The sequence below is a fragment of the Suncus etruscus genome, chromosome 11, assembly GCF_024139225.1.
Source record: "Suncus etruscus isolate mSunEtr1 chromosome 11, mSunEtr1.pri.cur, whole genome shotgun sequence".
Taxonomy (NCBI): Eukaryota; Metazoa; Chordata; class Mammalia; order Eulipotyphla; family Soricidae; genus Suncus; species Suncus etruscus.
In genome coordinates this window covers 50628412-50641403 of record NC_064858.1, presented here as the reverse complement: position 1 = coordinate 50641403, position 12992 = coordinate 50628412, and the positions used below count along the sequence as shown (strand labels likewise).

The 12992-nt window shown below is 42.6% G+C and overlaps 1 protein-coding gene and 1 non-coding gene across 2 annotated transcripts in view; one reads left to right on the top strand and one right to left on the bottom strand.

The window, feature by feature from the left end:
* The first annotated feature begins 1286 nt into the window (after positions 1-1286).
* LTA4H (leukotriene A4 hydrolase) overlaps positions 1287-12992 on the top strand; it is a 49884-nt gene continuing 38178 nt past the window's right edge. Inside the window, 7 exon segments of the mRNA XM_049782937.1 lie at positions 1287-1323; positions 2442-2525; positions 3797-3843; positions 7248-7468; positions 7563-7618; positions 7784-7914; positions 7916-8008. Of these exon segments, the coding sequence (XP_049638894.1) occupies positions 1287-1323; positions 2442-2525; positions 3797-3843; positions 7248-7468; positions 7563-7618; positions 7784-7914; positions 7916-8008 (669 nt within the window).
* Positions 7330-7402, bottom strand: TRNAD-GUC (transfer RNA aspartic acid (anticodon GUC)). The gene has a single exon. It is a non-coding gene; the product is annotated as a tRNA-Asp (tRNA).

Here is a 12992-nt window from a genome sequence, read left to right as displayed (position 1 = left end):
AGGATGTCTTTGGATGCTTATGATGAGCTATAAAGAAGTAAAGAAATGTACGATCATGTGTTCACTGGGATGTCCTGACCTAGGTGGGGGTGAGATGCTGATCCCAATGAACAAATAGAACCCTGGCATTGCAATGCCTCTGTTTCTTGTGACTGGGGGTCAATTGGCAGAAAGGGATGCTTTTAGGCAGCTAGAGAGGGCTGAGAAGTGGCTCAGTAGCAGAGCACTTACTATGTATGTGTTCCCTCTCTTCCCCCAATAAAATTATCAGATAGTAAAATTAAATTTTAATTTAGGCTAAATGACGAAAATGGTGACTCAGACGCTGCTCACAGAATGAAGGAATATGCCAGCCTTCATCTCTCGTCTGCCTTGTTCATTCCTTATCTGGATTCTGCTTCTTTCCTTCGATCCCAATCTTGAACCCGACTGAGTCCTTTGTTGATTGTGGTTCTAAATCCACCAGTTTCCCTCAAAAGAACTCTGGGACCTGCCTTCTCCCAGTCCCCATCAGTTAAATTAATTTAACACACACTGATGGCCTATTTACTGCCCTCAGAGGAGTGTGGTCAGGTACTGCAAAACCTATTTCTCAGTCAATATTCTTTAGGTGGCACATGGTAAAAACAATCCATTTAGCCTATGTTGAAAGTTGGGGTGCATTAGCTCATGAAGTATAAGCATGTGAGAGTTGAGTGCTGCCTGAGCCAGACACCTCAATCTCCCTCATTACTAGAACACTCTTTCCCCATCATCCCATATTCTCACTCTGTGTGTCTTTCTTTCTCTCCTCCTCTTTCTCTTCCTTCACTTCCTCCTCCTCCTCTTCCTCCCCTCCTCCCCCTCAATCATTATGGCTTTGTCTTAGGCACAAGATGTGACAAGGAAGCTGCTGGGCAGCTCCAGCTGGTCATAAAAATATGGTCTCTCCCAGCAGTTTCTGTCATGTTCCAAATGTTCCAGCTGGCTTGGCTCAGAGGGTCACTTTGGAACTGTGACTCCTTAGCAGTCTGATCCTATTAGATTCAGATCACAGGGGTTATCCCTGACAGAGGGAGAGTCAGGTCATGGAACTTTGGCCAAATACAAGCTACCTGGATAAAACACATAGCACACATGTTGATACATAAAGGTATCTATATATATGCAGGTCACAAGTAGCTTGCCAGCAGAGCTAACTCTGAGCTGCCTTTTCAAAAAAGTAGGAGGGAATACTAGTGGGCACCACCTTAAAAGACAACAACTTGATGCCAGCAAACCTCTGTGTAAGGGAGATGTTTAGCAGGATGTATACAATCCTCTCTGTAAACATCAAGCTTGAAAGTGAGCTGTCATTTTGTTATTGCTTGACTGTGCATTGCTTTTTTTTTTTTTTTCTAATTTGTGTGCATATAGGACCTCTGGCCACATGTTCTCATATTTCATTCTTTAGGAACTTTCCAAACCCCCCCTTACATAAGCATGACTTTCCAAATGGATCTAAGCAAAAGGAAATTCATCGTATTTGCAATGTTTCCTGCAGTGTGGGTCAGAATAGAAGTTAGAGAAGTGCCTGGGTAGGGAAATGGGGTAAGCTACAGGAACATATTCACACAAGATCTGCTCAAAGTGACTTGAGTCCACCCAGTCCCTGACTTTCCAGGAACCGAGTTTCTCCTCTGGAGAAATGGGGGGTGTAATAATGCCTGTCCCATGCTAGCAGCCAGCTCCTAAGAAGTTCCTCAAGGTTGTTTGCTTTCCGGCTCTGCTTGCCTCTTTCATCAGATCTGGTCCTATGGCCTCATCGGATATTGCAGAAGTGGTGGTATGTAATTTTTTCTCATCCCATGTAAGCTTGTCCCATATGGGTGACAGAGAACCCAGAATTTGCCAATCCTAGATCATTGTTTCTCAGAGAAATTCATTGAGGACCTGAGAATCTGTGGCCAGAACATTCTCTCCAACCAATCACTACCACCAACCATTACCTGACCTGGCTTTCCTGACCTGACTTTATGAGTGTCTCTGTCTAAGGACACTTTATTTCATATCATTTATAGATTAATATTAATTAAATCATGGACAAAGAGTAACTCTGACCTCAGGCCTGAAGAGGACTCACCTTCTATGTGAGTGTTACTCCTGGCTCTGAGCTCAAGGATTCTTTCCTGGCAGTGCTTGAGTGACTATATGAGAGCCAGGAATTGAACCAGGGTGAGTCACTTGCAACGGCAAATGCCTGTTCTTCTGTGCTATTATCCCAGCCCTCAGCATTCTCAATTGAGGAACTGAGACAGCACCTCCCAGAACGGTACCAAAAAGACATTTTAATCAGTGAACTCACTAAAACAAACAAACACAAATAAAACTTTACAAAAATGTGAGAGGAAAAACTGTATAAAGTTCCTTATATGGTAAACAAAGATCCCTTTTTAGGAATCTTTATATGTTTACTCTATTAGAAAGCAAAACCATGACAGGACTCTTGGTCAACCTCAGGCCGCTCAGATTAATGAACATCCAAAATGACCAAGAATACTCTGCAAGTACTGACTTAGGGATGAGAAATCAATTTTAGCAACTAGTCAAGTTTACAAATGCAAAATCTGTGAATAATGAGGTTAGACTCTGTGTGTGTGTGTGTGTATATTTGTGTGTGTATGTGCATAGTACACGTGTATAGTGTGTGTGTGTGTGTGTGTGTGTGTGTGTGTGTGTAAATTCATACCCATAAAACTTAAGAGCAAATGAGAAAGGCCTTGGAGGGAAAAGCTGAAGGGAAAGGTGCATTGAACTGTAGAAGTCAAGGAGAAGGGTAACCTGAATAAAGATGGTGGGGGTGGGGGTGGGGGTGGGAATCTATAAGGAAGAAGTGGAGTCTGGCTGGAGCAAAAGAAGTGGCTGTTGGGTGGAACTGAAAGGAAATAGGTAGCTGCCCCTAGGGAGGAAGACTAACAGTGATTGGAATGAAGCCTGAAGGAGTAATCTAGTGGGGTACTGCCAGGGCATACCTAAGCTTTTAGGGGTGCTCAGCCCACCAGATGTATCCTCAGATTTTCCTGGTGGGTAGAACTAATTTAACCCCATGGGGTTTCTCAAAAGGCCCGCTGTGGATGCCTTTTCCCCTGCGTGGATGGTTGAGGAATTTCCAAAGAGATGCCTGGCAGTATATTTTCAGCCAGTATTTGTCCTTTATATATATCAGGCAAAATAATGGTCTCTATCAAATAATTTGGCTCAGAAATTCCAGCACCAAAGATTATTTGAGAACCCTTTTTCTGGATAAAAAGCAAAGACAAGCCCGAAAAGCAAAGACAATTTTTCTCTCTTTTTCAAATATGTCTTTGCAGCTGCAGTTTCTGGTAATCAAGGGTGTAACCAGAATGCAGATCTTGACTATTAACCCTCCTTTAGAAATAGGGAAACTCATTTTTGAGGATTTGGCTCCTCCCTTCACTTAACCTCTAAAACTATAGAGTCCAGCCCAGGAAGATCAAGTTCCTAGATATTTTCTACTCCCTCTTAATCCTAATTTTGCATTTAAAGTGAGCTTGCAAAGTTACCTTGAGTTGTAACCTTCTCCTTTGTATTTTTACAGTCACACCCATAATTTAGGTATTGTTACTGTTATATATGCTTTGTGATTATAATTATTCTTTACCTCTGGCTAATTTTACCCCTATAAATTTCCCTGCTCAAAAAATTAAACTTGTCACACTCTGCCAGATGATGTATTGACCCCACATACTCTGTGTGGTTTCATTATCTCATATTTCATATTCGGCCGCTCATGTTACCTGTTTTCCTCTCGTGAAAGGATTCCGTCCCACTAGGATTGCTGAGACACAAGACGCCTGCAGCAGGGTACTGTTTATATTCCCTTTCTAGCCTGGAATATATAGCACTGATATATTATGTTATAAAATTCAGTGAGCCACACATGATGTATGTACTTTTATGAATGAATAAAATGCTTAGTAAAAGTATTTCAAAGTGGGTTTTGGAAGAGGGTGATAAGGGCGTTTTTTTTTTATTGCAAGTACACATGTTGCCTGGCAACATCAATGGACAAGGAAGGCTCAGAGTCGCTGTCTCTTTGCCCCAGGTCAACAAAACAGCACAAATGCCAGGAACCTTATATGGAAGCTTGTTTCTTCTTCTTTTACAACACTTACCATAAGCATGCACGGGAAAATATACTGAGAAGGACTTTAGGACATGCCAGCTACCGTAATAAAACTGATGTTAAAGTAAACTGACAGTTATGTTCAGTGTGGTTGGTTTGTGCAGTCTTGGGTAATGACATATACAGTATTCTGGATGACAAAGTTCACAATAACAATTGACTATAAGGGTAAGCACAAGCTAAAACAGATAATTTTATCAACTGAGTCCCAGTTATCTTAGTAAAGACAGAGGTTCCCCTATGGATAATGGAAAAATTTCAAATGACACTTCCTTAAAACAAAGTAGAAGTTTGGACTTAGATTAACATCTCTGCTTGGATGTCACGGTTTGGGATGGCTTTATTTTTTTCCTTTGGCTTTCAGAGACCATAACTTGAATATCTAAATAGATATACCTTTTCCTGTTGCTAGACTAAAATTAAATTATTGGAAGATTGAAACAAAGTAGAGTTATGGGGCTATCTCCAGAGCTTGATTGGTCAATTGCTCTGTACTTCTTAAATCTTCTATCTCTTCTCTAGAAACCCTTTCACCTCTTTGTGTAAACATGCTAGTTCCTCAATCCTTTAAAAAAACTTTTTTTTTTTTTTTTTTTTTAAAGAAAAGCACTTCCTCAATGCTACAGTCCTCTCTTTGCTTTTCACATTGGCCAACTCTCTGGACAGAACCGAGTGGGTTTTTTGTTTTAGTTTCCTTCTCTTTTGTTGCTCAACTCACTATTATCTGACATCCACCTTCAAAGAACCCACAGTGAACACAACTCTATGCTACTTCTATCTCATCAAGAAAACCTGGCTCTCTTTATTTCAGTGGCCTTCTAAGTTCTAGTTGACATTGTTGGTTGGCTCTTTACAGTTTATTTCATGAGTTCTTCTAATTTACCCCACAACCACTTTTCGAAAATTTGATCTTACTGAGGCATAGTTAACAAAATTGTAAAATATTTAAAGCGTCATGGTTATATATATTTATATATATTTGATATATGCACATATACAATATGCCTGTATGTGCATTGTATGTATATATAACATATATGACATGATACACATTACATATAATAATATAATATATATAAACAATATGTATATTGTTTTGGGGCCACATCCAGTGACACTCAGGGGTTACTCCTGGCTATGTGCTCAGAAATCACTCCTGTTTTGGGGGACCACATGGGACACCAAGAGATCGAACCAGGGTCTGTCCTAGGTTAGCAAGTGCAAGGCAAATGCCTTATCGCTTGCGCCACCACTCCAGCCCCAGATTCCTATATTTCTAAGCCAAAATTTCTGTTTTAAATTCTGATGCTCTTCAAATTTCTGATATGTTTTCACAGCTCTCCATTCCCTCTCCTTTTGCTTTATGTTGTTTTGTTTTGGTGGTCATTCCTGGAAGTACTCATTGCTTTCTCCTGACTCTAAGCTCAGGAATCATTCCTGTGGTTTTGGGGACCCACGTGGGGTGACAGGAAACAAACTAGAGTCAGATTTCAAGGCAAGTGCTTTAAGGCCCTGTATCATCTCTCCCTTTGCACTGAGTTTGCCCAAGGACACAGTTTTTACCCTCTATATTATTTGATAATCTCCTAACTAGCTGAAATTTCCCCAGAGCTATGATTGGAAAATTGTAAGTGACAAGATACATCTCCACGCGACCACATGTCCAGAACTAAACTTAGCTCAATCCCCTTCTCTTTATATATTCTTTGTCTCTGGTTAATGACTTACCAGTCCCAGCCAAAAAATCTGAGAATCCCTTTAGGCTCCTTCCTTCCTTCCTTCCGTCCTCCCTCCCTCCCTCCCTCCTTCCCTACCTCCTTCCCTCCTTCCTTTCTTCCTTCCTTCTTCCTCCCTTCCTCCCTTCCTTCCTTCCTCCCTCCCTCCCTCCTTCCCTCATTCCTTCCTCTCTTCCTTCTTCCCTTTCTCTTTCTTTCTTTCTTCTTCTTTCTTTCTTTCTTTCTTTCTTTCTTTCTTTCTTTCTTTCTTTCTTTCTTTCTTTCTTTCTTTCTTTCTTTCTTTCTTTCTTTTTCTTTCTTTCTTTCTTTTCTTTCTTTCTTTTCTTTCTTTCTTTCTTTCTTTCTTTCTTTCTTTCTTTCTTTTCTTTCTTTCTTTCTCTTTTTCTTTCTTTCTTCTTTCTTTCTTTTTTCTTTCTTTCTTTCTTTCTTCTTTCTTTCTTTCTTTCTTTCTTTTCTTTCTTTCTTTCTTTTCTCTTCTTTTTCTTTCTTTCTTTCTTTTCTTTCTTTCTCTTTTTTCTTTTCTTCTTTCTTCTTCTTCTTCCTTCCTTCCTTCCTTCCTTCCTTCTTCCTTCCCTTCCTTCCTTCCTTCCTTCCTTCCTTCCTTCCTTCCTTCCTTCCTTCCTTCCTTCCTTCCTTCCCTTCCTTCTTCCTTCCTTCCTTCCTTCCTTCCATCCCTTCCTTTCTTTCCTCTGGAATCCCCTTATCTCCTAAGTATTTCCTTACCATTCTTTCCTTTTTTCTCTATTCTGATTTACTTTTTTACTATAGAACAGGGTACCTGGGTATCTTCTTTCTTCCCTCTATTTTGTTTTCCTATGCCTTTGGTTTTGACATGTCTCTGAAGACCAATCAGCCATCCTTTTAATTACATGAAAACTGATTTTGGCACTCCTCTGCTTACAGTTCTTCACTAGGTTCTCCTGCCAGAATTGAAGGCCTTACTGTTTTTTCTCAGACCTGTCCTCTTCAAAATTTCCAGCATTGTTTTCTGGAGGTGCCTTCATAAAGGACCCATCATCTGATTGTCCATCTGTCAGCTTACTTTTCCTGAGGCCCCTAAGCCCAGCCAGATGTTCCAGTTCCTGCATTCCAAAGCTGCAAGCAATGCATATGCATGTCATTAAAATCCCTCAATTCTCCACAAGTATATATAAATATTATAAATATATTTTATATAATTTACATATAATATAAATATATTATAAATATACATAAAACATGTTTTCCTACGTTTCTAAAATGAGAACCTGACTTTTCCTGTCCAGGCCTTATCTCTCTATATATTTTTTATTTTCCCTTATCGCAATTGTTCTAGTAAAAGCAAATTCTACTCCTCCCTCTTAAAGATTCACTTTAGCATTCCCTTTTCCTGTGGACATCTTTTATATGAAAACATACTCTCTCAAAAAAAAAAACACTTTATCGTGCCTCCCCGTCGGGGAATCGAACCCCGGTCTCCCCGCGTGACAGGCGGGGATACTCACCACTATACTAACGAGGAACTACACGACAGCCGCGCTTCAAATAGGCATCTTAACCTGTGTCAGTCTGCTCCGCCCACCCATCGGTAACATTTGACGTTTCCTCGTAAAGCCTCTGCCAGCTTCCGCCCTAGCCCCAAAGACACTTAAGATTCCCTCCTCCTCCCTGCTCCTCCTCAGGAATTCCCCCAGCCCCGCGCTATCCCGCATTCCCAAAAAGCGCAGCGCACATTCTGGTCGCACTGCACTATGGGTATTGTAGTTCCGTTCTCCGCCACCCTCCGCGCTCTTCCGACTTCAAGGAAGACAACTCCCTTTCCCGAAAGGCCATGGCGACCCTCTCCTCTTCTTTACCTCCTTCTCCTCGGCTCACTCTCAGTTCGAGTTTTCTGGCAGCTGAGTGTCGCTCTGTCTAGGTTCCTGCTCGCTAGCGGGCGGGGAACGCTCCAGCCATGCCGAGACGTCGGATACTTGCTCCTTGGCCCCTCACCCCGGGCTTCCGTGTGCCAGACCCAAGCACCTGCACCTCCGCTTGCAGCGTCGACTTCCCTCGCCGGACGCTGACCGGGACCGCCGCCCCTCCACCGGTGCAGTCTCAGCAGGATCATCTGCGTCAGCCTGGTACGGTGGCACGGGCTCCCCGAGCCCGCCCTCGCCCTCTTCCCAGGCCCTAACGCAGCCTGCACCCCATTTTCTGCACCTCCTCCGTAGACCCCAGTTACTTACTTATCCTGCCCTCTCTGCACCCCAAGACGTCGCTGCCTCCTTCCCATGACCCCCTTGTGTTTTCCAGTGCCCTTTGCCCGCTCCCTTACAAGCCCTTCCCCTGGCCTCCTCGCGCTTTCATTTCATCTGATGGGTCCCAGCGCTGATTCCCGTTTGCTCAGAACTCATCCCCGGGCCCCCCCGATTCTTCAGTTCCTCAGCGCTCCTTCCTCAAGCCAGTGTTCACCCCTGAGTCTCAGTCCTTCTGGCCTGCTGCTGCTCCCCGGCCCATTCGTCCCTGGTGGGCATCTTGATTTTAAACCAAAAGTTTGCAGCCCACCTTGCCTCACTCAGGGTCGGGGGGTTGCTCATTTCCCGTTCCCCAAATCCTTGAAGATGTGGAGCCCCACCAGCCACTCACTCCACTCCTTCGAGGGCCCTACTTTCTTTGAGTCTCCCAGCCCAAGTCTTTCATTCCTTTGATTGTTGGCCAAAACTCCTCATTCAGGATGGATGGACGATGGGCCTTTCAGGTTTCCCCACGGCTGTTATAAGACCTTTCCAGAGCAATTTAGAGTACCCGCACTGCTGCAAGCTCTCTAGACATATGAATGATAAAAAAAAAAAAAAAAGCTTGAGATGTAAGGCAATGCCTTTAAATGAAAAAACAAAAAACCTGTACAACATAACCAGTTTTCCTGCGTTCTTGCTCCAACATTGTTTGATAGGTAGTCGGCATGGTGCCTGTCACTTGAATAGTTTCGTAAATGAATGTTTCAGACACTTTTGGAGGAACTTATGAGACCATTTTCATAGAATAGATTCATCTTAAACACTGCCCCAAGCCACTGATGGAAAGAAAGTTAGTAAGGTTTGTTACAGGACATATTAAGTTTATATTAAAAGTGGGTGGTTTTCAGGATTTCTCTTGCTGTGAAATAAGCCCTGTATTTTGATGGACTAATATACTTTATTAATAGGAACTAATAGTACTTTCTTAGTCCTGTAACAGTTTGTTGGGCTGATTCTGAATAGAAAACAAGTTAATTCGCTATGTATTGGTATGTCCAAAAGTACGGTTATAGAAGACAGTTAAGGCAAGTATATGTAAGAAGATATCTATAAGAAGAAAACGATTTCCTTACAGATTGTACTTTGATCTGCTCACATATCTTTTATCCAAAGCATTACCTAGCAGGATTGCTGTGCCAAAGTTCTGTTTTGAATGCACTGTTCCTTTATTTTTTTTTTTTTACCACACCCCTAGTGGCTTTGCACTCAGGGATCCCTCTTGGTGGTGTCCAGTGAACCAAATGGGGAATCAAACTCCTGCCCACTGTTCTCTTGCCACCCAGCCCTTGGCCTCCTTTTATTAAGAAAAGCGATTTTTTGGTTACTTATTACTGCTTAATATATCTTTGAACTCCCTTGTCTTGTAAAAATAAAAGTTTTATCTTTAGCCCACAAGTAACCAAGACTCAAGTTAGTATTGGGAGTGGGAAGGGGGAGGTACAGGGGAGGAGAAAAGTAGAGGGATACCTCGCCAAGGTCCTGATTGAAAAACCTGCCTTTTGTTTTGAATTCCCCATATCTCTAGAGAAGAGTTCTGGTTTCTAGTTGGCAAGTCTTTAGTAAATTAAGCTGGAAGTATACGACTGATTTTACATAATGCAGGACTGATTACTGATTATAGGACAGTGACATCTGATTTTAATTGCTTGCTTATATATAACAATATTCTGAGGCCCAAAATTTAGTCTGATATATTTAGAACTCACTGTTTTCTACCACTAGAGTATAAACTCTTTTCTGTCAATGCTCAGGAGTTCCTCCTTGCAGTGCTAAGGGGGCCCTGTGAGATGCCAGAATTCGAACCTCCTCAGGTCAACCTCTTGCAAGACAAGCTGTATTCTTTCCCCAGCCCCCAAATATTGAATCTTGAAGGCAGGAATAAGTTTTGGCACTTTGTATCTCACATTCTTATTATAGTACTTGGCATGTAGAGAAAGTGTAAATGTTTGGTTTGATGGATGAATTACATCAGAAAGAAGTGACTATCTAAAATACAACACAGTACAACTTCTGAGCTGTACTGAGTGGCGCTGTCTGGATTGGGAGCTATCATTAGTCGAGAGAAACTGGTGCCGCCATCTGAGTAGGCATGTCTTGCGTTCTTTCCTCTCCTGGGAATTCATGAGATTCAGGACTATTGAAGAATTGCTCATAGAATAAAATTTCAATTTTAGAAAAAAAAAAAATCCCCCCCCCCTTTTTTTAAGTGTTGGATTATGTGTACTAATGTTTAGCACTCTTTAGTACTCACAATTTTTTTTTAATTTTTGTTTTTGGGCCATACCCAGTGACCCTCAGGGGTTATTCCTGGCTATGCGCTCAGAAATCACTCCTGGCTTGGGGGACCATAGGGGACGCCAGGGGACCATAGGGGACGCCAGGGGATTGAACTGCAGTCTGGCCTAGTCTAGCATGGGCAAGGGCAGATAGATGCCTTACCCCTTGTGCCACCACTCTGGCCCCAGTACTCACAATTCCTAAGCTTTTTTTGTTTTTTTGTTTTTAGGTCACACCCAGCAGTGCTCAGGGGTTACTCCTTGCTCCAAGCTCAGAAGCTGTTCTTGGTAGGCTCAGGGGACCATATAGGATGCTGGGATTTGAGCCACTGTCTGTTCGAATCAGCTGCGTGCAAGGCAAATGCCTTACCACTCTGCTATCTCTCCAGTTGCAATTTCTAAACTTGTCAATTCATAGGTGTCCTTTCAATTGGTTGGTCAAGCAGTTTTCGTGTTTTGGTCAAGATCATATATTGGTTTTTTTGTTTTTGTTTTTTTTTTTGGTTTTTGGGCCACACCCAGTGACGCTCAGGGGTAACTCCTGGCTATGCGCTCAGAAATTGCCCCTGGCTTGGGGGGACCATATGGGACACCAGGGGAACGAACCGCGGTCCATCCTATGCTAGCGCTTGCAAGGCAGACACCTTACCTCTAGTGCCACCTTCCCGGCCCCAAGATCATATATTGTTTAGTGGCAAAGCCAATTGACTGTTTTGGGGTTTTGGGGTTACCCCTGGTGGTACTCTAAGAGCTTACTCCTGATTCTGCTTAGCAGTTCTTCTTGATGGTGGTTGAGTGGTTGGGTCTTTGGTGCCCAGAGGGAATAAGTAACTTCCTGCCTGCACTGGGTCACTGAGCTTTCACTTCAGCCCACTCCAGGAATGGAATGTAGCTCTTTTTTTTGGTTTTGGTTTTGGTTTTTGGGTCACACCGGGCAGCGTTCAGGGATTACTCCTGGCTCTACGCTCAGAAATCGCTCCTGGCAGGCTCGGGGGACCATATGGGATGCCGGGATTCAAACCACCGTACTTCTGCATGCAAGGCAAACACCTTACCTCCATGCTATCTCTCCAGTCCAGAAAGTAGCTCTTTCTGATTCCAAATGAGAAATCAAGTCATTATTGTTTTTGAACATAGACCCTCTCCCAATAGGGGTGTGTGTGTGTGTGTGTGTGTGTGTGTGTGTGTGTGTGTATGTGTGTGTGTGTGTGTGTATGTGTATGTATGTGTGTGTGTGTGTGATGATGCTGGGATTCGAACCACTGACCTTCTGCATGCAAGGCAAACAAACGCCTTACCTCCATGCTCTCCCAATAGGGTGTGTGTGTGTGTGTGTGTGTGTGAGAGAGAGAGAGAGAGAGAGAGAGAGAGAGAGAGAGAGAGAGAGATATGCAGGGATTCGAACCACCGTCCTTCTGCATGCAAGGCAAACAAACATCTTACCTCCCTCCAGGCTATCTCTCCGGCCTGAAATGTAGCTCTTTCTGATTCCAAGTGAGAAATCAAGTCATTATTGTTTTTGAACAGACCCTCTCTCAATAGGGTTGTGTGTGTGTGTGTGTGTGTGTGTGTGTGTGTGTGTGTGTGTAAGTAGTACCCTGCAAATAACAAGAAGAAAATGAAAATAGAAATCAGAGTGGGTAGGAAGGATAAGGCAGACTTTTAAGAAATAAGATGGGAAACTTGTTTAGGTTGTTTAGAAATAATTTTGTGGCACGGAAGATTGGGATTCTAGAAGAGATCAGTTGGAAGGAGTGCAAGGTGTGGTTTTTAGGGCCCAGAGAGATGACTGATACTTGGATACTTTTGTCAACTTCCTTTTTGGCTGTGGCAAACTGGATATGCTAAGAGCTGCTTGTCTAATCCTGTTCTGTAGAATCATGTGGTTAAACGATACACCATTACATGTTTTCTAACCCATTTTTCTTTTCGAGATTGGGGAGAGATTGGGGAAGGAGGGACGACCACACCAGCAGTGTTCAGGGCTTACTACTGGCTCTGCTCTGGCAGTGTTTAGGGGACTATATTGGGTGCCAGGGATCAAATTTGAGTCAGCTGTGTGCAAGGCAAACAGCCTACCTGCTCTCCTATTGTTCATTCCCCCAGAATGGGGCTTCTAGAATCAAACCAGAGCACTATAATGTCAGCCTAACAAGTGCCAGGTTTGTTTTTTATTTTTCTTTTAGATGCATGAAAATTACTCAGGGGTTGAACTATATGAATTATTTTTTTAATTTTTTTTCCTTTTTTCTTTCTTTCTTTCTTTTTTTTTTTTTTTTGATTTTTGGGCCACAACCAGTGATGCTCAGGGGTTACTCCTGAATAAATAAATAATAAATAAATAAATACTCCTGAATAAATAGCTTTGTTCTGATCATGTGGAATAATAACAGGGCTGGAGTAAAATCCTAGGAAATATTTTTTGTTTTGTTTTGTTTTTTTTGGTTTTTTTGGTTTTTGGGCCACACCAGGCGGCGCTCAGGGGTTACTCCTGACTATCTGCTCAGAAATAGCTCCTGGCAGGCACAGGGGACCATATGGGACGCCAGGATTCAAA